The sequence below is a fragment of the Seriola aureovittata genome, chromosome 21 (assembly GCF_021018895.1).
Source record: "Seriola aureovittata isolate HTS-2021-v1 ecotype China chromosome 21, ASM2101889v1, whole genome shotgun sequence".
Taxonomy (NCBI): Eukaryota; Metazoa; Chordata; class Actinopteri; order Carangiformes; family Carangidae; genus Seriola; species Seriola aureovittata.
In genome coordinates this window covers 16564069-16590551 of record NC_079384.1, presented here as the reverse complement: position 1 = coordinate 16590551, position 26483 = coordinate 16564069, and the positions used below count along the sequence as shown (strand labels likewise).

General features: G+C 40.5%; 1 protein-coding gene across 1 annotated transcript; it reads right to left on the bottom strand.

Annotated features, from left to right (window-relative positions):
* Positions 1–1414: 1414 nt before the first annotated feature.
* dusp3a (dual specificity phosphatase 3a) lies at positions 1415–22644 on the bottom strand. The gene is made up of 3 exons (XM_056366543.1): positions 22299–22644; positions 14181–14413; positions 1415–9094 (listed from the first exon to the last, which is right to left on the bottom strand). Exons 1-3 carry the CDS (start codon positions 22487–22489, stop codon positions 8865–8867), a joined length of 654 nt encoding a protein of 217 aa, XP_056222518.1. The 5' UTR covers positions 22490–22644; the 3' UTR covers positions 1415–8864.
* Positions 22645–26483: the final 3839 nt, after the last annotated feature.

The following is a 26483-nucleotide window of genomic DNA, read 5'->3' as shown; positions in this document are numbered from 1 at the left end:
AGGGACCACACAGCTGGTCCACAGTAATTGCTGTGCAAGGGACCGTGGAGAGAAAAGACCAGTGCAGGAGTTAGAGAGAGTAACTCCAATTGGTTTGAGCCTTCTCAGGAACCCTGCCGGACGTCATGCTGTGTGACGGGTCCATCCCAGGTGTGCAGGTCCAGTCTTGTGAAACATAAAATAGCATTTGCATCAACGCTTGGAGGCTTGGAAGGTTTTCTCTCGCTCTCTTTCTGTCATCTCATTCCCACTCTTGATGTCATTTCCCCTCTGACTCTCTTTCTCTCCCTCTCCTTCTCTCTCTCTTTCTCTCTCTCTGTTGCTCTATTTTTGTCATCCATCCCCACTGCTGTTTCAGATGGAGACTTTGAGCAGGGGTTTGCCGCCACCCAGTGGTGACGTTGTCGTTGTTAAAAGACAGCACTGACAGCATGTGAGCAACGTGCAGAGTTGTAAAGCTATGTTTACTTGAGTCCAAATCTTAAGTGTTAATGCTCTGTATTTATGTTAGACTTATTATTAGAGTTAGCGTTACTCCAAAATATTCATGTGTGGGGCGGCATGGTGATGTAGTGGTTAGCAATGTCGCCTCATAGAGAAGGTTCTGGGTTCGAACCCCGGGACTGTGACGTTTCTGTGTGGAGTTTGCATGTTCTCCCTGTGTCTGCATGGGTTCTCTCCAGGTTCTCCGGCTTCCTCCCACAGTCCAAAGACATGCACGTTAGGGTTAATCGCTGACTCTAACGTGCCCATAGGTGTGAATGTGAGCGTGACTGGTTGTTTGTCACTATGTCAGCCCTGTGATAAACTGGCGACCTGTCCAGGGTGTTCCCTGCCCTCACCCAATGTCAGCTCCCCTGGTTTTGTTTTAGGAATGAATTGATCTAGATAATATATATTTATCTAACTGGATATTACATTTCTTGGAATAATGATCATGGCAGTTGGTTTCACCGTTTTGTTTGTGACTTTTGTTGTTATTGACATAAAACAGACTTCTTGATGAAATTATAATTCAAAAGCTTGTTGCAGTTCAAAGTGATGATGCCACAATCTGCTTCACTGACATTTGCTTGATATACTTGATTGATACAAATCGGTAAATGTAGATAAATTGGTTTAAAATATATTACCATTTCTTTACTATCCATCTTACACTTTTTAACATGCAAGTTGAATTTCAGGGACAGTTTGCACCATATGATATAAAAACAGTTGGGGGAAAGATTATTGTCATGCAGGTACAATACACTAACCTGTTCTCATGCTCTGTACACTGACTAGCAGATGGAAAATATTAACATATAAACATACACGCGTGCACACACACACACACACATATATATATATATATATACAGTGTGTAATAACTTCAGCTCCTCTTGCAGACTAAACAATAATAAGCCACTCATAATAAGATGTTAATACCTCAGCCATTTATTTCTTAAACATAAGAAAGAAGGGACTTCTCCAAGGTAAGAAAAATAACATTGCAATTTAAAATCAAGTGCACTTCAACAATGTCTCATCCTGTAAGGGAGCCGTCCCTTCCTGCCGTGTGAAGTGAGATACACTAACTCAAAAACATATCTAAAGAATCGATCTTTACTGTAAGGCTTTGGGTGGGGTGCTGTGTCTTTACTGTCGTGATGTGTTCACTGAGATGTCGGTGGCGGTGGCAAATATAGAAATATATAACGGATATACCCACGAACAGCCAATCCTACATCACAAACAATGTCCTCCGCGACATCTGCACATGAACAGAAATGCAATTATGTGACGAGATAAGACGTCGACTTGGTAATGGACTCCGGGAGGAGTCGGGCAGTGGGCTCATTTGTGCTAAAAAACTCCTGTTTTAAGCTGTTGATCAGAATGGGAGCGAGAGGATGATGACAGCTCTGCAGTCAGCACCTTACCTGGGCCAAACAGTATTTGTAAGTAATTTGCAGTGTTTGTTTGAATGCTCTCAGGAGTACCAGACGGACAGAGTTTATTACATCATAGACAATTCAGATAAGCTCAGCCAGATGGGTTTCCATGATGTAAGATATCAACTGTCAGTTACCGAGAGTTTAAACGTCTCAGGTTTTTTTTTTGCCTACTTCAGCGCAGATGGCCACGTTTCGCCGCGCGGGACTGCAAATTTGAGCGAAAATCACAGGAAGTTATTTGTAAGTCAATTTAATGTACTTTTCTGTGATAAAAAAACACAACTACCTGGCTCTATCTGAGTGATTTAACAACCCTCCTCTCCAGTCTGATCACTCGTACCGTTTCAAACAAGCCTGTGAATGAGTTACAATTATAGTCTGGCCAAGGTCTGACTACCATTATAGGTGGCTCGTCCTAAAACAACATGGATGATGACATAGTTAGCTGGAGAAGTAGGTCACAATCACACTTTTCGTGGACATTTCAGAGTTTCCAACTGTACAAAAAATATCCTTCTTTATTAGCAGAGCAAAAATAAGTAAACCTAAAATCCTCGTATGTCCTTGTAATAGGACAAATCTAAATAAAATTTAACCAAACATTACTTTGAGGGGAAAATTAATTAGGAAAAAAAAAGTTTCATCTGCAATTTCAACTCTCTTAATCCAATATCAAACAATGTCCTATCTGTACAGTGTAATATAGGCCAGTTAAATGAAAATGCAGCAATCCACAATTGCCTTAGTGCGTGTTACATACTCAGTATATATAACAATATACATCAATGGCATTTCACATTTGACATTCTCGATAATACATAAAGGTACTGTACCTGGAGTATAACCCACAAATTGATGCTGGTACCTTGTAAAACAAAACTAAGCAAAATTGCCTTATATTGACATTACATTTCACATTACAGAAGAAAAGTTCAGTGGCAGAAAACATGGGGTTGGATTGTAACTACTAGTAATGTCATGAGTTGGAATTAATTAGCAATTAAAAAAGAAACTTGTGCAAACCACTATATATCGTTGAACAGCAGGTGGCAGTGTTTATCTGTTACTCAATGCATAAAAGAGTGTTAAGCCAGCAGTTCAGCCATGATGGAAGCTTTTCTCTTTGCGGCATCTCTTTCTCCAAAAGTTTTATAATTTTGTCATCTGACAGAAAACTTCCACCATGGCTAATTGGGCTTCCACAGAGTGTTCATCAGACCCTATCTCAGGAGCCAGAACTGTCGATGACTTAATCAATAAGCAGGTTGGTGCAGGCAGTTGATGCTATAAAGTACATACCCTCATCCTGGACCGATTTCAAAGAGTTTCACCCCAGTAATTCCCAAATTCAAAGACACGTAAAAACTAAAACAAGAAGTACCAAACTGTGTCAGAAGGAGGGCAGTATTGTAGAGCAGATGCAAATATTCAAATGAGTGAAACCCCAGTCCATTTATATGACGACAAAGCCAATCATAAACGTGGCTTTTAGGTCACTTGGCACAATATTGGTGTATAATGTAGTTGTCAGTGTGAGGGCACAGAGGTAAGTGGTTCTCTCTGTCTGTAGTGTACAGTAGATTCTTTGTTTAATAGGGCCAACTTCATTGTTGTGTGGTTTGGGGTTCATGATGAGGTGATGGGAAAATACATGCGCTAAGTTGTACTTGAAAATGGTCTCAAATTTGAACTACTGCACCCGATTCATCTTGCCAGACATTTCCCACGTGAGGAATCAGTGTGTGGCAAGATGTGCGAAATCAAGTTTGTAACTTCGCAGATCTGAAACATTTTCAAGTGTATGAGATGACAAAATGACGGAGAGGTGGGGGGGTGGGGGTGGGTGAGAGTGGACAGGAACAACCAGCACCGAGACGATCACTGGGAGCCAGAAACACAGGAACCTTGTTGTGACGTCCCCCTCGAGAAACATCACAACTGCTCTCATGTTCTCACTCAGGAAAGTTGTAACCTCAACTCCAACTCCCTGTGATAGTATCCCCGTCTCTGACTTTTCCTCTCGGCCAACAGTGAGTCAGATATTACAGCAACACTGGACATTTCAATGCACGTCTTGAGATTTTAATCTAAAGTTGGATTTTATATGATGTGATCGCTGTATAAACGCACTATAAAAATGGCTCCTCTGGCTCTATTTATGTTAATTTAAGTCTGTGTTACTTTTCCCTAAAGACCATTCACATTGATTATACACACATTTTACGTTTTTGTTTTTTTTAAATTATGTAGCAATGCAATTGTAGTACAACTTTGGACTAGGAATACAATTCATTATCAGTTAATCTGACAACTGTGTCCTCGATTAGTTTGGTCTATAAACATCAGAAAATAGTGAAAACGAGCATCATAAATTCCTACAAAATATGGGACTTAAAGGTCCCATATTGTATAAAGTGTCACCGACCTGTTGTTACTAGAGCTCCAGAGAGAAGCCTGAGAGAGGAGATGTAAAACTACATTTAAGATGGTTTTTAGTTCTTAAAACCACAAATATATCTTCTTATGGATCAACACTTCAAATAAAACACAGGAAAAGTTTAAAATATGGAAAATAATAATTGAAAATAGAAAGGACAAATAGTGGCTAAAATTTTGTGTCATGCCCTGTTCATAGACAGATAAGAAAAGAAATGATTAAATGAAAAAAAATCATAAAATCATAAAAGAAGAGAAACACTTTTTTGCCCGTATGTGGCGGAGGTCGACAGGTGTTAACAGGTCAACACTGACTGAACAGCTCCCCCTGCTGGAGCGTCTGCAGCCCGCTACATCACGAGTCAGTTAAAAGCCAGTCGAGTGTTCTCCAGCTAAGAACACTGCATTGAAATGGAAAAGTGCAGCTGGAGAATCACTTCATTCTCATCCAGAGAAAAAGCCAGAAAATTTCCAACTCCTGTCAAGAAAGAAAGGAAGGGCTATAAATGTTCCGAAGCACCATATGAGGAGATGAAAGCATGAGTGTATCCCTGGACGTGATGACATGTACGCAGTAAGGTCATATGCAGGACAATCCATATGCATCTTATGCTGCCACCTGCATCTTGCTAGTATATCATGAATAAATCAGCGTCACCATGGCAACTTAAAACTGCACAAAACACTAGTAAACACGATGATTTCATGCCTCGGTATCCCAGCTAAGCTTGCAAAAAAAAAAAAAACCCTGCAAGTTTTGCACAATTGTGATATGACATATCACAATTACACAGAACATTTTACATGCACATCATATTGGAATATTAATGCACATGTAATTAACTGTGAAACAGAAAAAATGGAGTAGCTACTTTGTGATGTCATATACAAATATAACATGATATATTAGGACTTAAGACATACCGACGATACCTACACGTTATAGACACATTGCTTATACATTCATATATGTCAACACTTAAATATGTATATACAGTATACATGTATATATTCATATGTATACAGATATATCAAAGGAGGAATAAATAGTGCCATTAATGAGGTGAGACAAACCTAGTTTCCGTTTTCCCCTCTAGTGAGATAACTATCCCCCTGGATTCATGCTAACATGCCCCAGGCTGTTTGTTCTGGAGAAATATGCAATCTAATGTGTGGGACATAGTGGCTGGACTACCTGCAGCGTGCAAACTGAGCAGAGCTCTGACTTTCCACCTCACACTTTCTCGTTCTCACAATACGTCTCTCTCCCAAGAGCAAATCCTGGTGCAGGATTTAAAAACACTCCATCACTGTCCTTCCTGGCACTAGGTCTAGTTTACAGTAATACGCCCAGTGTTAAATACAGTGTCTCTCAAAAAGTACTGTTGAACTACCGTTGCCTATATGTGACAACTACAGCCTGAATACTCATAGTTAGATGTGATTACATTCTATATATCTGATCGGGTATTGACATATATTGCAATGCTTTAGTACATACAAAAAAAAAAAAAAAAAAGGCTTTTACCCTGTGTGTGCATAAAGTCAGGCATATTAAGTTACTGTATGACACACACACACACTTTAGGGGTGAGACACGTGACACGTTGTGTATGGACCTCTGACAAACTGTGTTGATGAAACAGTGGTATTGGAGACTGGCCGAATGGCTGTGTCAGGGAATTGGCAGTGGACAACTCTCTGGCGTGATGACTGGAACGTTCTGGTGGAAGTGGGTGGTATCCTTCTGCATTTGACAGTTTAAAAACTGAAGGCCTCTGGTTTGAAGGTGGTAAACTGGCACAGACAGCTTTTAACACCCCTAATGCTGCTGCCATGTTGTGTGTGGTTGTGTGGATGTGCTAGGGATATTCAGTGGAAAGAGTTAACTAGTATATTAGAGCAACGACTCTGTGCTATTTAATTGGAGAGCCTTGTGGTGGGGTGCACAGACTGAGAGTACGTTCGCAGTTAGCAAACATTCAGACCAAAAACAGCAAGTCATGAAAATGAAAGTTATCGCTTCCTCTTATATCACGACGATCGCGAGTTAATAGTAGAAATTCAAAATTTACACATAGGGGTGAAATCATATTGCGATATGAGTCACGATTTAGTTTGGAAAGTGACACGTTATCATTTTCATTTTCACTGAAAAATATATAAAAATGATGTGATTTTTGTTGGGTCTTGTACCAAACAAGCATGTTCCTTTACGTCTGGAGAATATGATTTGTAGGCTGGGGGCGTCTCTCTAGCACCACAATGCTTCATTCATGGTCTGTTGTGACACATTTTACCTTTGTTAAAAAACTGCAGCTCCTGCGATTTGGTTTCAGTTAATTGTTCAGCGCTGCTTAAGCATATTTTGTGCGATGCTGTCACCTTCGGCGTCGTAGCTGCTTTGCCGAACTGCCTTCATTCAAATCAATGAGGGGGCTGTGTTTCTTCATGTCATGCAGGACCAAAGTTGGTCTGAATGTGTTGTACATCCAAACAGGAGGAAAAAGAGATTTAGCAGTGTTCTGCTCAGGAAATATGAGTTACTATAGATATATATTTTAAATACACAAAGATAAAAGAAGAAGATTTTAACACCGTGTATACGCAGCGCACACAGTGAAAGCAGCATGTAAGCAGAGCAGCAGCTTCAGTGCTCCCTCTGTGTTTGTGCAGGATGCGTTCAGGCACAGTACTGACTGTAGGTCAGAGTGTTGGTTTTGGCAGCGACCATAGTCTAATACATAATCACTGTAGAAATGTGCATTAAACAGAAGAAACTACTTGAAGTGGTTTATGTGTGTATAACGCGAGTGAAACTGCAGTGATTACGTGGCCTGTGTGGACAGCTGGACTGATTATTATAATGTCCTGTCGGACGCCTCCTGTGTAGACACTCTGAGTCTGTTCGCCCGACCAGGTACTTTCTAAATGCCTATAGGAAATATTCTGGGCTCAAAATGACTGAAACTTATATAAAGTAGCCTCTAAACACAAACTGAACCTGCAGGTTGTGTTAAAAAACAAAGACTATGTTCAGACAAGTGTAAACATCTGTTTTGTGTACTGGATGAATGAACAGGTTACTGCGTAAAGACATACATAACTTCAAATACATGTTTTTCTTATTATTTCTAATGTAGAATTATTCAGGAAAATTAGATTAGAATCTCTGTAACTAAGCTAATTTGAAGTCTTCTTATTTTTAACATGGTTTTCAATCCTCAGATTAAAGCAACAGTTAACTAAATGTACTTTATCTTGTGTGGAGGTTGATGGAGCTCAATGACAAACTAAAATACACCATATGTAGATCTTCTGAACAACATGGCGGCTACATGAAACACCCACGCAGCTCATTATTTTTAATTAGCTCGACCTTTGCTGTTGTCGGCGCCGGCTTCACTGACTCCGCTGCTCTGTGTCATCTACCGCTGTCAAACTAGAGGCCATAGGTTGAAGGAAACTGAAATGCTACATAGAGCTACAGCTTGCATTTTTTGATGCAGTAGAGTGTGAATTTTTGTGTTTGTGCATTAGATATCTGCCCCTACGGGAAGAAGATTGTAAGGGTTGGGTGGGCAAATAAAAGTCTGAGGGGCATTTTTGCAGTTTTCCTGGAATGTTTGGGATTTCCCTCCATCCATTGTCGACAGGTCGCATCGTGTGAGGCCACTGAATTTCAATTTCAGGAGTCTATTTGGAACTCCTGCTTGCGGAGACATCGCTGACATTCCCGGCAGTGGAAAACTATGGAATGATTGTGCTATAATCTTGTATGTATACACATATATATATAGATATATATATCTATATATCTATATATATAGATAGATATATATATAGAACTATTTAAGGACATTTTAAAAATCAAGGTGAAAAAGTTTTCACCATCTTAACTTGTGGGAACTGAAGGAATGCTTTAAGTAGCTCAGCTCAAAACTGGCTTCTGAATTTAGAGCTTTCAGGTACTCGCAGTGAGACGTCTGCAGATCTGTGTGGTGTAGAGGTAAAAAAAAGGGGGATGAGGGATTTGTTTGTATTAAGTATTTGAGATCACACTCTTTGAAGGAGCAGGGAGAGGACTGACAGATGTCCCCTCCCACAGCAGCAGAGAGAGACGTGGACTAGAGATTTTAAAAGAAAACAGCATGTACATGTGTGTGAGATTGTATGTGTGTGTGTATGTGAGATATTGTGTGTGTGAGATATTGTGTGTGTGTGTGTGTGTGTGTGTGTGTGTGTGTGTTGGTGTGTGTGTGTGTGTGTGTGTGTGTGTGTGTGTGTGTGTGTGTGTGTGTGTGTGTGTGTGTGTGTGTGCATGAGGAAAAATTTTCTACACAGATAAATGCATGTATGTTTGTGTTTCAGAATACCCCTGGTGTGTCAGATGGGTGCTGGTTTAGTCTGGGCGGGGTCAGTCTCCCAAGAGCAGCTGAAGCCTGTGAAAGGCATGATGGGAGGAGACAGAGGGCAGAGGGTCTCTTAATGTCATTTGGTCTTTAGTTTTCCCACCTCGCCGTTCAGCTTGCCCTCCTTTGCCAGCTTCTCGTTTAGTTGGCACAGTTGGCGAAGGAAGCCGTCGTTAGGGCCGATCTCTCTCTTATGCCTCACGGTGGCCACCGCCAGCCTGGCATCCATTTTGTGGCGCAGCATGAGGTAAGCAACGACCATGGTGGGGGAGCGGCTGTAGCCTTCTCTGCAGTGTACGTACACCTTCCCTGTAGGACACCGACACAGAAATAGAACATTAAGATGAGTGTGGTGCAAGGCTGGATTTACAGAATCAAAATAAAACCACAATCAACACAGATATGCTGACTCTTATTGAGTCAGATTAAAGGAGAAGTACCTACCATACATATTGTTGTCAACACACCCCACAAAAACCCACAATGTGTTAGTCTATCTTTCTGATTTATATATCCTGTCTGTGACTCTCAAATCCAAGCCAATTCATTCCTTTTGAAGACGTAAATCTTGAAAAAACAGCTCAAGAAACTATACTTTTATTTTGAAAAAGAGTTGAATAATCCCCTAAAACAGTTGGGCAATGTAGTTTTTAGCAAACAATATTCAAACATGAGTTAATAATGAATTTGTTGGGGGGGGGACTATTTTCAGTTGCGGATTAATAATTCGGTGCCCTAGTGAACATTTACAACAGCAGGAAGGTATATTTGTGCTTGACTCTAAATAAACAACAGTGTGTGTGTTTAACTTGTCACCCAGTGCAACATTGATCCCAACAACACAGCAGTGTGTCAATAGGATCAATTCAGTGTTGGTTTTACTGACAATGAGAAAAATATGGAATATCAATCTTTCAATAAATAGGAGTACTTCATGTGTTGTCAATGCAAACTTTCATGCATTCTCTTTCAGTAATCACAGTTCAGACTGATCATGTGACCTACATTACTACAGCATGTGCAGAACAACAGGTCACATGATCAACCTGGGGATCATTTTAGTTCAACCAAAACACAAAGCAATCACGAATAGTGCCAAAGCACCATTTTAGACTCTCTTTCTACAGCTTCCATATTGTGATGACAGTTCCCATAATGCTTTGGGGGAAGTCAAATTGAGCCCTCATTTTTCAATTGATTAAATTTATTATTATATTATATTATAAAGTATATTATAAGTATACTGAATTAGCTATTAGCACTTCCTGTTTGGAATGTACCCAGGAATCTACAGACAGCTACAACTGAATTACTTTGGTACTGAAGAAAACGTAAAAATGTGATGATTCTCAGGCAAGCTCTGGAGTTCTAATTTCATTGCACTCCTTGTTATAAATGAACAAATATAAATGTTAAATGTCGAGGGTAATGCGAAAAAAAACATACAGGGTTTCTACTTTACGCTGGCTTTTTCTTTAAGACTTTGGCTGAAGGACAAAAAGAGGAAGGAGGAAGAAAAATGAGGAAAGAAAGAAGAAACAAATTAAGAAAAGAAAACTAAAAGAGCGGAGTGGTTGGGGAACATATGCAGGGACCAAACTTGCCTAGCGAAGCATCTTCTGCGCCAGGAGATGCAAATACAAGACCTGACCTCTGCTGCAGACTCGGCAAAGTCAATCATCGTCACTGCACCTGCATCCTACGGGGACGTCTTAGCCCTGCATGCAGCAAAGAACCTGTGCTCTGTGTGCACAAAGAACACACGTATGGTCTATATTTGTATCCTCAGCCCCGTTTGTCACTGCTTGTGCGTTCCCTTCTAAGATGTATCTCTGCGTAACTTTAAACTTCCGTTACGGACAAGGCGAAACCCCATGAGGGGTTTATCTTGGCAACCTTCACAGAGCAGCTGATGTGCCGCGCTCAGGTCAGATCTGCAGATTCTGCACTTTATTTGAAACCCAACACCATTCTGTGTCCCTCTCTTAGTATCATCCCCCTACATCTCTCTCCTCTCTCGTCTGTTGTACAATCTCCTTCTATTCTCTCTTCCTCTGTACTACACCCAGAGCAGCCCTCTTCGATACCTAATCACCCCGCCTGCCACAGATCAATGTTGATTCTACTGTATCCTCTTGTTAGACACAGAATCTATGGCTCACGACTTCACTCATTTTCTCACTCCATCGCTCACTATTTGTCAGATTTTGTTTTCTTTCTCCTCTTCCTCTCTTCTCTGGGTTTTTATTTTTTCATTGCTCATGCATTAACTCATTCTTTCTCATGCCTTATGCACCACTTTAGCGTCACACCCATGTGTCTGGTCTGTACCTCCACTTCTCCTTCTATCAAATAATTTAAGATTCAATGCGCTGATAATTTTGCTACATATCATATGTAGATGGGAGTATGCAGACTGAGCTTTTAAAACACGACCACTTACATACTGCAACCTCACGTCTTCGATATATGCAGACCCACAGGAACAATGCACCGCTGCAGTTCCTCATTAAAATCCTGGACCTATGACCTTTTCAGAGCTTACAGCTGGGGGGGGGGGGGGGGGGGGGGGGTCAGAAAATGTCAAAGATAATGTTACACATAGGACAATGTCAGACTACACCAATATCAGGCAGCAGGAAGAGGTGAGATGCTTTCTCCTGTTTCTGCTCCTCCTCCATCATCCTCATCCTCTCCTCCCCTACACTCCTCTTGTTACAGTCACTCTTCACTCTCCCCCTTTGGTCAAACTGCCGGAGAATTAAGATGCTTTACTGTGTCAAAGCTGACAATAAATCCATGCCATAAAATGCAGGCTGCAGTGCACTAATTAGACACATCCCTCACATGCAATGACAAATGCACTAAATTTAGATGCAGCTTCGGGAGAGCTGGGAATTTTTTTTTTTTTTCTTTTTTGGTGGAGGGCTGAAGTCTCCTGGGATTGAGTGTTTCCATATTCTGAATAACCTGCTTCAGAATACTTAGATATATCAAACAGCTAATTTAAGACTAATTTCTCATTTCATTGCGTTCCTTGTTTTATTCTGTTACCACAATCCTGTTTACCTGTTTAACATAACTAAGCTATTGTGGGGAAAAAAGGAGGATCGAGCTTTGGTGCTACAGGTTCACGAGACGCTTCGACAATGTTGACGTCCAGGGACGTGATCTGATAACAGAATATGGAGCAAGGCCCAGGAGTGTGTCAGATTTAGCCTGAGATGCTCAGGGCCGTCACAGTCATCTCCTGTCTTCACTTTAAGATCCACAGCATTGAAGCGTATTGAGATTGACTCATTAAAAAGGCGCATTAAATGTTGTATCCTTTGTTAAGCCACCAACAAGAGGAGCTTGATGCCGTGTCTCAGTGAGTAAGACATTCTGTTCCCTTTTCATCTCCTCTACCATTTAGGGTTTTTTTTTTTTAAGACATAAAATCACAATTCTCTGCGGGTTTTAGGTGCATTTAGATGCAGCTAAACACAGCAGGCCTGTCGAGCTTTAGGTAGTGGTAGTAAGAGCTGTACCTGCGATCAAAGATTTTGGACAATGGTGTCTTTTTGGGCCTTTCTATAATCCACGGTAAAAGGTAATAATTAGAGATGATCTGTTATTGATTATACGGCTTTTTGTGCATGCAAATGATTTATAAAGTCAAAGGGAGTTGCTCTGTCAGGGCAAAAACAACCGCTATTTGACCTTTTTACCTCGTTGGGGGTCCACGCACTACTTCCTAGGCCAATTGACGTCAGTGCGTCCCTCAGTGATGCCCACCTGCAAGCGGGACACTCCCTGCAAGCTTGGCACACAGCATAGCACACAACTACTTGAAATGAAAGTCAAGGAAAAGGTTTTTTTGTTTCGAAGCCATGCCGACACAGTGTTATCAATTGCCTGAAAAATTTACTTTGAATGCTCCGTCAACAGCAGAACCACAAATGAACTCAGTGGCTGGAGTTCATTTTTACCTTCAAACATTTTATTGCGCGCCTCCGCACCTGCTTCAAAAACCACGCTGAATTTCCACAGTGGTTATTTCTGAGGGACGCAGCTGCCCCCACTTTTTGTCGCCCAGCAGCTCATAACCTGTGAGTTTTCATTTAATTATTATTTGAGGATTAGTGATGTTTAACCGGGTCGCCGGAGACCTGAATGCCTTAGCAACCCGCAAAGATATAAATGCTTAAACATTTGTCCATACTGATCGTTAGCTCGTTATCTCCCTACCTTTGAAGTGGTGATGTTCTGTTGTCTGTCTATTCCTCGATCATTTATATTCCTTTTGTCCTTAAGTGTCCAGATTTTTTTTTTTTTTAAAACCAAGAGGTTTTTTTATGAAAGTATTCCAAGTCACAAATATTGTCATGAAATCCTTTGCAGCCCCAACTGTTTGTTTACAGTTGCGCAAGAAAGCAAGACGTGGAGAAACGTGTAGTTCCGGAAAAACTGACCAATCTGAGCACACTGGGCTGTGATTGGTCAGCTTCAGAGGGGGGGGGGTTCTTAAAGAGCTCTCAGCTCTAACTATAGACTGTGGCTCTAACAAAGCGTTTCGGACAGAGGGTGGATAGACTACAGTATAGCGTTTTTGGAACGTTGAAGCATTTAATGTGATTCTCTGCTTGAATGCGAGCTCCAATTGTTGTCCAGCTAACTAGCACACTGCCTATAAGTGCCAGTTAAGTTACAAAAAGCTCCAATCACATCTTGCACCTCCACTGTGTGGCAGCTGATCCTGGATGCTCTCAGACTTAGACTGGGACACGCAGCTTTTTATGAAGCCATCAAGTGCATATTTAAAGCCCCTTTTACAGAGTTCCCATTTTAAAACGAGTCAGCTGGAAACCATAAAAAGTCAGCCGGAGACTTTTTAATGTTTTAAACCAACTCTCGGAGCTAATATTACCTTACACAGCTAACTAGCTACAGCTGATAAAATCTGCCACTGACAGTTATTAAAGCAGAATCACAGGCTAGAAATGAGAAGCTGCTTTTGTCTACTTCTGTCTGAAACCAACAAAACCCATTGTTTAAAAAATTATAACAAATTTAAACTGGTAGTTATCATTGTAAACTGCATATGTACCAAGATCAGAAAGCTTCGACAAGCACAGCAACAGTATCTAAGTGTGATGTGAAGAATGAACTGGACTAGAAATACTACATTTATTTGGCATCATATTCACACAACCTGTTTTTCTAAACGTGTGAATATAATGCAGAATTTTGATATTGGTCCAAATTGTGATTTGCAATACGGATATTCTTAACTGAGCAGTCATAAACCCATAAGCAGAAAAGGAAAAAATTAGAAAAGGAATAGAAGATGTCTAGAACTGAGCTTCTCCTCAGACGCAGTTAAAAATCTCTTCACACCTTCAAATAAACTCACCTTTTCCGTTATTGTGTGCTAGGGCCTTGTCGATAAAATCAGCCCCCTCCTCAAAGAAGGCACTGAGGTCGAACTGCTCGGTGTCATTGGCCTGGATGCCGTGGTACGTGATGCCCGTGCCGGTGTAGAACTCCACACTGGTGTTGACGTGCATGAAGGAGGTGCCCTCGGCCACGTTGAGGACGTGCGTCACCCCGAGTTTCTGCAGACGCATCGCATTCTGCGCCACAAACCTGGGTAAGGCAAAAAATTAGGTTCATGATCAGAGATGAAAAATACATTAATTTAATCACTGTAGCAGGTGGTTGATGTGTGTGTGACAAGTCTGCTGGTATAAACCTATAGAGAGCCTCTGTTGATGGCGTTTGTTCCCTCACAACACAAAATGATGAGGGCACAGCAGCAGAAAAAGACATCTGGGACAAATAACAGCACCAATAATAACACCTGACAGGAACGCAGCGTGTCAGCACAATTTATTTTTAAGTGATATTTCAACAATATAGGTTGCAACTTTCTCGACATCCCAGCATGCATTTTTGTGAAGTCTGTGCTGGCAGCATCACAGCACCTCTTGATACAAAAGCCGAATACTGTAAGTCCTCTGGGAGGTGTAAATGCGTATTGTCGCTGTGACAAAAAAATTGAGGCGCGTCTATGCAGAGATCCCGAAGATGTCATCTTAAATGCTCTGCACTCTCACACAGGTGTTTCCGCTTAATCTGGTTGATTACATCCCAGCTCAGGTTGAAGTTGAGCAAAGCTGAGCTCGTTCATTTTATTATTCACACCTGTGCGTTTCCCCCACTGTGAGACGTCAAAGTGTCTTGAGTGAAAAAAGGCCTATAAAAGTGATAAAGGTGTTTGCTGTCCTGATATAACAGTCTCAAGCGTGAGCGGGGGGGGGGGGCTGTAAATCTGTATACACCCACACAGTCCTGAGAGGAGGCCTAATGAGGCTAGATAAGTTGAAAGTGTACAGTAGGAGGACCGGGAGAGTGCAGAGCCTTTCAAACTGATAGAACAGAGAAAAAGCTGAAACCGGAATAAATGAATAAATAACTTAAATGAACGACAAGTTTATATTTTGTTGCTTCACTAAACGATTTAATAATGTCAGCTCTAATAGTCCGCTCATGTATGTATCCATTCACGTAGCTTATGCCGGTTATATATATATATCTGTCTTAGTAATGCCAGAGTAACCAATAAACACTATGTGGTCAAAGGTATGTGGACACACACATTGTGTACTTTTCCTCTAGGGTTGTTTTTGTTCTTGGTTTCACTTCAAGTTAAAAGAAAAGCTATTTTAGACAATAACAATTTTGTAGCAACAGTTTGGTAAAAAAACGTTTCGTCTTTCACGTGACAGAAAATAGCTCAATAAAGAAATGGTAGTCCTGGTTTGGTGTGGAAAATAGCCCTGACCTCAACCCCCATTCAACACCTTCGGGAAGAACTGGGACACAGACTGAGATGTGAATCACCCCACATCACTGTTTGACCTCACTGATTCTCTTGTGGCTGAATGGGAGCAAATCCCTGCAGCCTCAAATCTGAAAGAAAGTGGCCATAACTAAGAGTCGACTCTGTATGTCCCATTTCTAAGCGCTGTGTACAGAGAACAGCTTGGTGATCTGAACAGAGTAACAATAGTCTACAAATGTAGGACGTACGAGATGAGGAAGAAGAGGGAGGCGGAAAGAGAAAAGGGGGAACAGTGTAAGCAGGTGAAAAAGCAATGCCATGGAAACACAGAGTTTTACATGAACTCATTTAGAGCAGAACTAGAGACAGAAAGAGACGTCTAAACATCTCTCTCCTCTCAGCCAGCTCCACTCCAGCGGCTTCACCTCCGTCTCCATCCACTCTTCACTCTTCCAGGAAACAATAAATCTCTCGCTGCTTTCCTCTCACGCTAATAAACTTGTCTTCAAGAACCACAATGCTGCATATTAGGCCTTTAGCATCCAGAGCAAACACGCCCATACAGCTAACGAACCATAACAAAGGGATACAGGGTCTGCCTGGCTGAATGCCCACTGTGTCCACTGTCACTGATCCAACCTGGCCAAAGGCACTGCCCATTGATTCAGAATCAAATGCCTCTTTTGTAGATTTCACATTAAAGTTTTATGAAACATTTATCGTCACTAATTAGCTCAATAGAATATGTGTTTATGCTTGTTCTCTGCAGCAAAAACACTGGAAGAGAGATTATTATTTCATAAAAACATGCACAAAACTGGAATTATATCACAGCTTTGGTTACCAGTATATGGTATAAGCGAATATATATTCTTCTAAATTCAACAAAAGTATCTCATCTATATTTTCTTTACTTCTCTTCAGACCCCAGAAGCATAAATCTTGTTGTAAAACGCTCTGCCCTGACAGCTCCGTCTGCTTTTATTGCAATATCTGCTTACAGTCAATATGAAGCTGCTGAGGCGAGGCTAGGTGACCCTGGACAGCTCCCTCGAGGTGGTGGCAGCGAAGCCCCCCTCCTGCAAGAACTAATAAAGAATGTCCTCGCCGCCACCATTTTGCTTTACGGCCATAGGAGAGGAGATGAAGCAGCCCATCTGCCGGTGTGTCAGCTGCAGGGCACAGACTGTGAGACTGTGACAAGGACTCAAGTCCACACAAGATATTCATTCATTCATGTTTGCCCTTTTTATTCAGAGCGTGTTTGTGTATATTTAGACTAAGTGTAAGTTTGTGTGCATCGGTGACTGAAAGCATGCTTACATGTGCAGTATGAGCACTTACACAGCAACGCAAATACAAAGTACGTAATGTTGAAGCATGTGCAAATGTGTGTGTGCGAAGAAATCTGAGCAGCACTGTTCACATTTACTGTACGTCCACGCAACACAATGCAGAGGAACACGGGGTTCAATCGAGTTCACAGCCAATGGCTCTCTTCCTACTTACCTGGCCTGTCCCTGCCTCCTCACCCTGGGATCTGCAGTCCCACAACATCCATTATTAAAGACCAGCTTCACAAAGAGCCAAAGTGTTCCTCAAAGCAAACAACCACACCTCAAGTCCGTCCCTGAGCTGCACGCCGTGGTTTCAGAGTGCTGACTACTACTGATCTGAAAACAGTGTAAGGGAGTGTGAGTTTGGAAAATACAGTCATAATCCATTTAGGGATGGGAACATTTCACTGACTTCAACACAAGTGCTGTGCTAGCCAAAGTCTGGTTCAATTCAAATTACCCACTGATAAACATTTTAAACCTGTGCTAGATTATTGCTGCTGTGCTAGTTCATCTGGATGGGCCCAGATCTGGAGACTGCATTTAAAGACAGCTGGCAATTGAAAGAAAAAACTGAATAAATGACGGGAGAGACGTAACAAATTCAGATGTGTCCAAGCGGGGGAAGGGGTGTTCCCTGAAAGAAAATGATGAGAATCATATCCACGACCTTCTCAGTCCCCCAAACTCATTTAACACCTAAATTGGTGCGATATGTCAAACAGCTCTCTTAAATTGGTGTTTCGAGTGTTTGGGGTTTCCAAACTAACAAATATATACTCAGTGTCCTCTGGGTGGCTTCATTTGAAGGGCCTGAAAACATGTTTTCTCATTTTTTATTACTGGTTTAAAGGGGGCAGGGCAACATTGGAAAAAGATGATATAGTTAATATGGAGGTCACGTAACCAATCACATTTTAGAAACATTTGAATCAAAATGTGGGGTTGCCAGGCCACTGTCAATCAAGTCCAGTCAAACGTCCGATCTTCACTTGTCTGCTTGATCCTGAGTTTCAGTCTTTCCTCACCAAATGCCCATCGTGGGTTATGAAAATATTCAGGTTTTTGAACTAAATTATTAATTAACTTAATTTAACTGTGCCATGACCTGAAAATTATAGCACTTTACAGTTAAACTATATATGGGGCCTCAAAATGGTTAATGGGCAAAATTCCTGGGGGAGCCTATGACTCATAATTGGAATCAGCTCCATTAACAAATTGCAATGAACATTTTCGAGGACATATCTTCTTCTAATCTGAGTCATGTAATGGCAGTCATCACCATATAGATATTACTGTAGTATTGTGTTAATCGGTGCATTTGTTTTGATCGTAGTTTCCCAGCAAACTACACAATTTAAGTTGTAACAAGGTAAAACTAATAAGATACATCAGCAGAAAGGCTTAGTGGGTCCCAGTGGTGGAAACAGTGGACAAAGCGCAGGCTTTAATCAACAATCAATACCAGCTCGCCCTGCCTGAGCCATTTGTAACATCAGACTACTTTGCACTGCCCTCTCAACTTGTTTGGAAAGTCTGTGATATACTTTAATATTGAAATAGTTCACTAATGGCCTTGGGTAAGAGAGAGGAAAGCAAAATGCTACTTTCAATGATTAGCAAAAACTCTGTTCTTCATAATCAGTGAACATGATTTCTTCATCAGACATCAAAAAACCTCTTCCTCAAAAGAAATCAGGAAGCACATTGGGGTCCGTGTGTGATCAGCCTCAGCTGTGCACCGGACAGGACTGCCAGCGCTTTGTTTGGAGACTTGGCCGGGCAGATTGGCATATTCACATTGATTTTGTTGTAGCTCTGAGGTACAGTAATGTGCTTGTATTTCGTCCCGCTCGCCCTCCTCCACCTCTCTGTTGGCAGCGACTGGAGCCAAGTGATGGACTGCACAGAGACAGTTTCTCAGGGGGCATCCCTGGACCGGCTCTCTACTGTGAATCTATAAGTGAGATTAAGAGCTGCTCCGTGAAAGCTTATATTACATTACAACTCAGCAGAATATATTTGAAAATTACATTTTCCATAATGTTCCTCTACTGGCTGTTTCGACACGTTTGACACTTGAAACCTGAAAATGATTTCTGGCGTTTGTGCTACTTTGGGTGTTTGGGTTTTACACTGCTACAAACCTGAAAGACTGCAGAGGAAGTACGATCACTTTGCTGAGTGTGTTCTGTATTTTTGATCTTAGTTGTGAGTCTCCCATCTACTATATCAAGGAGCCTTTCCACACATGTAGCACGATCAAGGAGTTACCATGGAAATAATGGTTAACAACAGTAATGCCACATACAGTAGGTCTGCGGATCATTTACACTTTTCTATACAGGTGCAAATATGATACTTGAGTTATCACAAATTACTGTTAGTTTGGGGAATATAAACCTTTTTTTCTTAATTTAATAACATATGGCAAACTGCTCATTGCATTAGCGGTACAGAAAAGCACCCTGTCAAAATAAAAGACAGTCTAAAGTTATAATATATAATGTTTTCTGATTTTGTTCAGGAAATTGTGATCTTTATTTGACCTACACCAATAAAAACTGTAAAATGTCCATTTTAAAAAGTCACAATTTAAAATAAAAACAAACTTCAGGAATCTGTATCAAAGTTGTTTATGTTAGGTGTAATGTCAGTGATTAGTTATTATTTGATTAGTCACCTAAGGAAAATTAATCTGCAACTGTTTTGATAACTGATCAATCAATTATCACCATTTTTTAAGCAAAAATGGCAAAAGCTCTCTTTTTAAATGTGAGCACTTTCTTCTTTTTACATCATTGTAAATTTTAAACAAGACCTTTAATGAGAAAATGTTATTGATATTTTTGATATTTTATAAACCAAGCAATTCTTATAATCATTTGAGAAAAGAAATTACAATCTGCTGATATATATTTATCTCTCAAATATTGACATCAGTATTGGCTTATGAAATCCAGTATTGGGGTTAGGGATCATATAATTCATATAATTAGTGTCAGAATCTGACTGAGCTTTAAATGCTGATTTTTGATACTTGACACTTTTGGATATTCAACACTACGGACACGTTTCGGTTGTTACTAAAAAAGGACTGAGGTTCAAAACACAGAGCTGGTGCCAAGTTTCCATAATTGATCTGTTTATTTTAATTTTAGAAAAAGTTATTTGATACTGTGAACAACAAGCAATCTGCAGCTGACACGGCTCGAACATCATCTGCAGACTCTCCTCCGTACCGAGAGGACTGTTGTGTATTTGTTTACCTCTTTGTCGTGCAGGCAGATTATACACCTCATACACAATCTGTTCATATGTGTCCAGGAAGTACCAGGAAGTGGCTTTACTGTAACACCGAGCTGTAAATTCCTAAAGAGTTGGCATGTTCATGACAAACCCAATAGCACCCAGTCAACCTACAACCGTGGATTTATGGTTCGGCCTCTGCTGTGTTTCATATGCATATACAGTATATCCACTGCATGCATGTGTTTGTTTCTGAGCTCAGCACCTTTCATGGCTTGATAAAGGCAATAGAGCTCGAATTAAATTACAAGGCAGGTATTTATTTGTCTAGTAATGTGATTATACACAAAGAAAACAATGTCTTCTTTATTTGAGCTACAGTGTTTTATGTTCTGCAGCACAACATTAAAGTCAGCTCTTAGATTATACCGGCCTTAAAACAGCTTTAGAAGGGAGATATCTAGTGTAGCCCCATATCATGCTGATATTGCAAATCCTACATTGGTATTAGCAGGATGTATGGTGGCCAATATATAACAACATATTACCGTACAGAAATACCACAAACATGTCAAACGTAATTTAGAAACAGTGTTCCCAAAGTTTGTCCCCTATAGAATACTTACAATATCATTTTTTATCTCTAAATATCTCAGTTCATGTCTTGGTAATGTTCACTTTTACATCTGTGACAATTAGTTGATTAATTGATTAGCAGACTGACAAAGTGACTAACATTACCTAGTTCCAGCCCCTTAATTGTGTAATCGTGAGCAGTGGCTACTTTCAAGCACTTTTCAAGAACATTATTTTAAGCTCTAAGAAACTGTATTTTTAACTATTTTCTGATATTTCAAAGACCAAATAATCAATTAATTAATCGAAAAAATTATCAACACAGTAATTGATGATAAATATAGTTGTTAGCTGCAGCCCTTTTTCATTGAAAAATTTTATTTTTATTTGATCATATGGCATCATAGTTGCTACACCCTTTGACATTCATGATTATTGCTTTGTGTAGACATTAATAAGCAGATGAATTAATAATGAAAAGAGTTCGATCGTTACAGCCCTAATTCATTTGCAACCAGATTCATGGTTAAAAAAGAAAATCAGACAATATATGAGTTTATAAATGGATTTTAATCCAGATGTGCTGCAGGTCAGACAGTCCTGGGGAGGTCTCTCTGATGGGCAAGGAAAGAGTCTGCTAGAGGAGGATTTTCCACTTTCTGGCAACCCAAAAGTTATTCTAATTGAAGGTTTATAACTGATCCATAAGGCACTAGTAACTGGTGCATTAACCATTATAAATCGATTAATTAGATGCCTAATTGCTACACATTTAGGTCATAAAGGTGTAGACTGCTTATACAAAGACGAGACTGAAATGAGTTTAGCTTTCTGCTTCTGCTTATTCTAAGAGCATGTTCCCACTCACGATGGCAAAATTCACTTTGCTCTTTGTTCTGCAGGAGACCGCCTGTTGTTCATGAATGAAAACAAAGACCCTTTTCTTTTTATTTTTATTTTTTTTTTCTATTTTTATTTTTATTTTTTTTTACATGTGATGATTGTTGTGGCTCTGCAGCTCAGCAGAGGGGAGTGGGGAGCGGCTTGATGAGGACGTGATTATATGGCAGTGATAATAATGATGGAGGGATTCGCGGAGTAAAAACAGGTCTTTGTATCGTCCTTCACATCTGAATCCCACTTATATTAATAGTTATTATAATAATTATTATAATTATGTTACAGTGTTACACAATAGCCACCTGTCTGGCTACTGAAACACACTGACGCCGCTGGTATACTGGTATTTCGAGGACAACCGGTTATTTGTTGACAACAACAGGCTGTCGCTCGGCCCACGGTGACAGCGGAGACACCAAAATAACGAGCCCGCCCTGTGTGCGCCCGACATGCGACACTGTTGTCATTGTCGTGTCTGGTGGGTTCGGTGGATGGTGAATGGTGGATGGGGAGGGAGCGTCTTAAATAACCTGTCCTACCTGTCACTGTCAAACGCCGCCACAGACAGCACAAATCCATTCATCATTATCACATGTGAAGAGATGGTGACTGACTGACTCACGCGTTACCGATGTATATTCTGGGGAAGACCTCGTTGAAATGTTGTGTGGGGAGGCTGTAGAAGCCGCTGCCGTTGGACAGGAGCTCGTTGAGTTGTTGGACAGTAACCTCGCCGCCTGGAGCCGGGACATCAGCCGGTGGTTGCTGCTGGTGCTGCTGTTGTTGTTTAGCAGGACTCAGGTGTTTCTTCATGGCTCCTCTTCTAACAAAAAAAAAAAAAAAAACTAATGTTCGGTGACAGCCAGCGGCAGACTCGTGAGCCTCGTCCCGTTAGTCAGCTGCATTTTACCTCCGCACGTGAGCCGTGCGCGCGCTGCCTTCTCGTCTGAAAGGTGTCTGATGAGGCGGGAGCTCTACAGCTTTTACCATCAGAGTGAAGCTCAGAGGAGTTTCACCAAGTAGTTCCGGTCAAAACTTTCACATTAAAATAGATAGATAGATAGATAGATAGATAGATAGATAGATAGATAGATAGATAGATAGATAGATAGATAGATAGATAGATAGATAGATAGATAGATAGATAGATAGATAGATAGATAGATAGAAGACAAATGAAAATGAATTCAGTCAATTAGAGAAATATAGAGGGACATAGCCTATAAAGAGAGATCCTCATTGCATTAGACAGGGCCGTGATACTGGTGGCAGTGCGGCAGTGGAGGGGTGAAATTCTGAAGACTGACAGCAGAGAGAGACAATTAAATGGTTTATTGGATAATAGGAAAGTCTGCGCACACGGCTCAGGGCCCTGGGCTCCAGACTTCACTATGTCTAAAGCCCATTGGTATGAAAGTGGTGTGGCCTAGGCCCCTTTATCCCGATTTAAGGAACTCTTAACCTACAACATACAGTTGTATTTTAGACAACATTGTGCTTCCAAGTTTGTGCCAACAGTTAAGGGAAGACTGTCCTGTTTCCTGTAACATGAAAGGTCCATTAAGAAATGGTTTTCCCAGTTTGGTGTGGAAGACCCTGACTGGCCTGCACAGAGCCCTGACCACACCACCCCATCCAGCACCTTTGGATGAACTGGAACACAGAATGTGAGCCAGCCTTGTCACCCAACATCATCATAGCACCTCATTGATGTTCTTGTGGCCGAATGGGAGTAAATTCCTGCTGCAAGGTTTTGAATAGTCAGATACTTCTGGAAGTCAGGTCCAAAATTTTAGGGTTTGAAAGCTGTTAAATGTGTAAAGGTATTCCCCAGAAAAACCTTCTCAACAATCACAGTTTTAAGGGGAAAAACTATCATCACCACATTTTGTAGTAGTTGTGCTTGGAAAAGGGTTGGTGGGATGTCAAATTGCAGTCATAATGTATCTTACCAAACTGTCTATTTACCATATACATTGCAATTTCTTTATTTCCCAATTATGTTTTCCAGTGCACTCAATCAATTCAAATTTTTCACCCATTTGAAAATGTACTCACAGTGGCAGTGCTTTTATTTTATACACAAAATCGTACAACTTCCGGTCTTATTCTGTGTGTTTGAGGCTCACTTGATGCAGCTGCCGTTCCCCACCACTATCTCCAGCAGACACACCCCAAAGGCAGTCAGACACTCCGGAGACAGGAGCTGAACCGGAGGGGGACAGAAGTGACACACGCCAACAAGAGTGGACAGCGTGGTGCCTTCAAGTGCTGCTCGTAAGATCCTAAAATTAGTTCCACGACGCTTTTTGCTAGGGTTTCATAACAAAATTATAAAATAATAAGTACCAATATGTCCTTTCTTTATAGATCAGCACACTAGCCTATACTCCTCCTTTGCCCTACTTTGATTATGGTGGTTAAAAAAAATATATAATAAATAGGCTATGACATAATGAAAATCGGGGAGAGAAATGTTGGTACTGTTTCCTGGCAATATGCATAGTCTAGCTTTTAAGTCTGGACAAGTGAATTGCATAATTAGAAAAATTAATGTTTTTAATGTGACAAAACTGTTCTGTAAAAGGCGGGACAGCAAATCCTGTTAAAAGAAAAAGAAATAACAAAGAAAAAGAAATTAAACATGTTGACAGCAAGAGAAAATGCGTGTGCAGAATAAAGTAGGGTGTTAGTGATGGGGTATCTGAGGTATGTGTTTATGTCTATGTTAATAAAGGCTTGCTATAATAAGTATTGGTATGCATAGGAGTGCGAGGTGTACAGTTTATGAGAATGACAATGTGAGAGCTCAGTAGACTAGAAAAAAAGCATCAATAGCAACAATAACACCACCTTACCACCATCTCATTCATCTCCTTATAATAACAATGATGGTCACATACAGTAAAAAACAGAAACAAATATTATTTATTGTTTTGTCTTATATGAGTAAGTTCTTTCCGGTAACGGTACCGTTTGTTAATTTCTCAAACATCTTGTTGGAAGCACTGATTCTATCCACCCCTAGATGTCAGCACCAGCCTTCAGTAGGTTGTCTATTCAGCCTCATGGCAGCAATGTTCCTGTACACTGAGGTGGAAACACTATTTTTAGCCCTTGTTCATGTATGTTTCTTGTCACATTACTGCAAATCTGAAAACAACTGAAATTCCTGCGATTTCAGATCAAGCTGATTTCTCACAGTCATACAGATACATTTTAGGACAAGTAGTTTTTTGACTCTTGATATATTTTCCATTGCAGTTATAATCCGCACATTCTACACTGCATGAATTTTTCATAGTCTTCTTGTATTGAATGTGGTGTCACTGTAGTGAATATTACATGTTACTGTTGATCTAAAACGGCTTAATGGTGCTCAACCAACCTGCACGGTACTCTCTGTAACACGCAGCATATGAAAGTGTGATTTTACGAAGCACAGTGAGATTCTATTTAACCAAACTATAATTACAACAATGCACACAATGAAAAAATTTGTAATTAATGAATAATTAGCATTCTGAGTTGTATGTAACTGGTCTTATAGCAGTTTAGGGGTGACAGCTGTTCTCCCCTGCCACCCCTTGGTGGCGACCTTGAATGGGAGGCTTAAAAAGAAGGTTAATGAGTCATAATAATTCAGGTACACTCAGCCAGTCGCCCACAAAAGCTTGATCTGATCGAGTCACGATTACTCAAGAATGAATGTTTGCTGACCAGGTTTTCATTTTACTTCAATTATGTGTCAACTTTTTCAAATGTTTTATAAATCTTAATCTATAAAAACTGGATTTCTGAATCTTCTTTGCAATCTTATGTTTTAAAAGAAACAGATTCCTCTTCATTATTGGTACAAGACTGAGAATACTGTGAGCAGAGGTCTCTCAGGTGAAATCTGCTCCCAGTGTCTGCACTTGTGTTGAATGATGAAAACCAGAAAGAATTTGAAGCTTTGATCCTTGCGTTGCTGCATCTGTAGTCTTAGAACACAACACTGTTGAGTGGTGCATCTGAACAATGGAGAAAAAACTGCCCTCCGGTGTCTGTAATTTATTTAAAGTTAATGAAAACACTACCAGGACATGAATTAACCCTGAAAGCCGTTAGTTTCCTTATATGCAAACAGATATTTATTGTCTTCTTAAGCAGCGTGGACTGGGTCGGTGGAGTTGTTTGCTGTTGTTGACCTGTAAATCCCACTGACACCTTTGATCTAATACCCGACTGAACAAATAAATCTGGTTTGACTTGACTTGACTCGGATGCTCTTGACCCACTTCACGTAAAGCTCCACGCCAGTCATCATTTTTTTGTGTTTCCATGGCAATGTAAGGAGATGCAGCGCAATACCATGGCAACAACAGATCTTGTGGAACAACATTTTAGAGCTCCCTGTTGTGCACACACCTGTGTATATGTGCATGAAAGAGTGTGTGAGTGTGTGTGTGTGTGTGTGTGTGCGTGCGTGCGTGCGTGTGCGTGTGTGTGTGTGTGTGTGTGTGTGTGTGTGTTTCCATTGAAATACATGAGTGCATTTAACATTTTTGATGGGAAATGAATGGAAAGTATACTTTAATTCAGTTCTGCACAAAACATGCTTTAATCTCAAGCACTAAGCTACTGGGAAAAGTTAATAATTTAATTTTTTAAAGATATTTCAATAGATCAGTTGAACCATCCGCTAAACCCCCCCCCTCAAATGATTGTACAATTTTATCTTAGCAACAATAACAGGCACTGCAGGCCTGTAAGAGCAATACAAACATTAGTATGTGCAGGCAACTAGCTTACTACCCACAGTAGT

Excerpts from the sequence above, each read along its gene's own strand:
- dusp3a (XM_056366543.1), bottom strand. The coding sequence starts at position 22,489 with ATGAAGAAACACCTGAGTCCTGCTAAACAACAACAGCAGCACCAGCAG. Across the intron at positions 14,414-22,298 it reads AGAATATACATCGGTAACGC|GTTTGTGGCGCAGAATGCGA; the intron begins GTGAGTCAGTCA and ends TGCCTTACCCAG. Across the intron at positions 9,095-14,180 it reads AGCACACAATAACGGAAAAG|GGAAGGTGTACGTACACTGC; the intron begins GTGAGTTTATTT and ends GGTGTCCTACAG.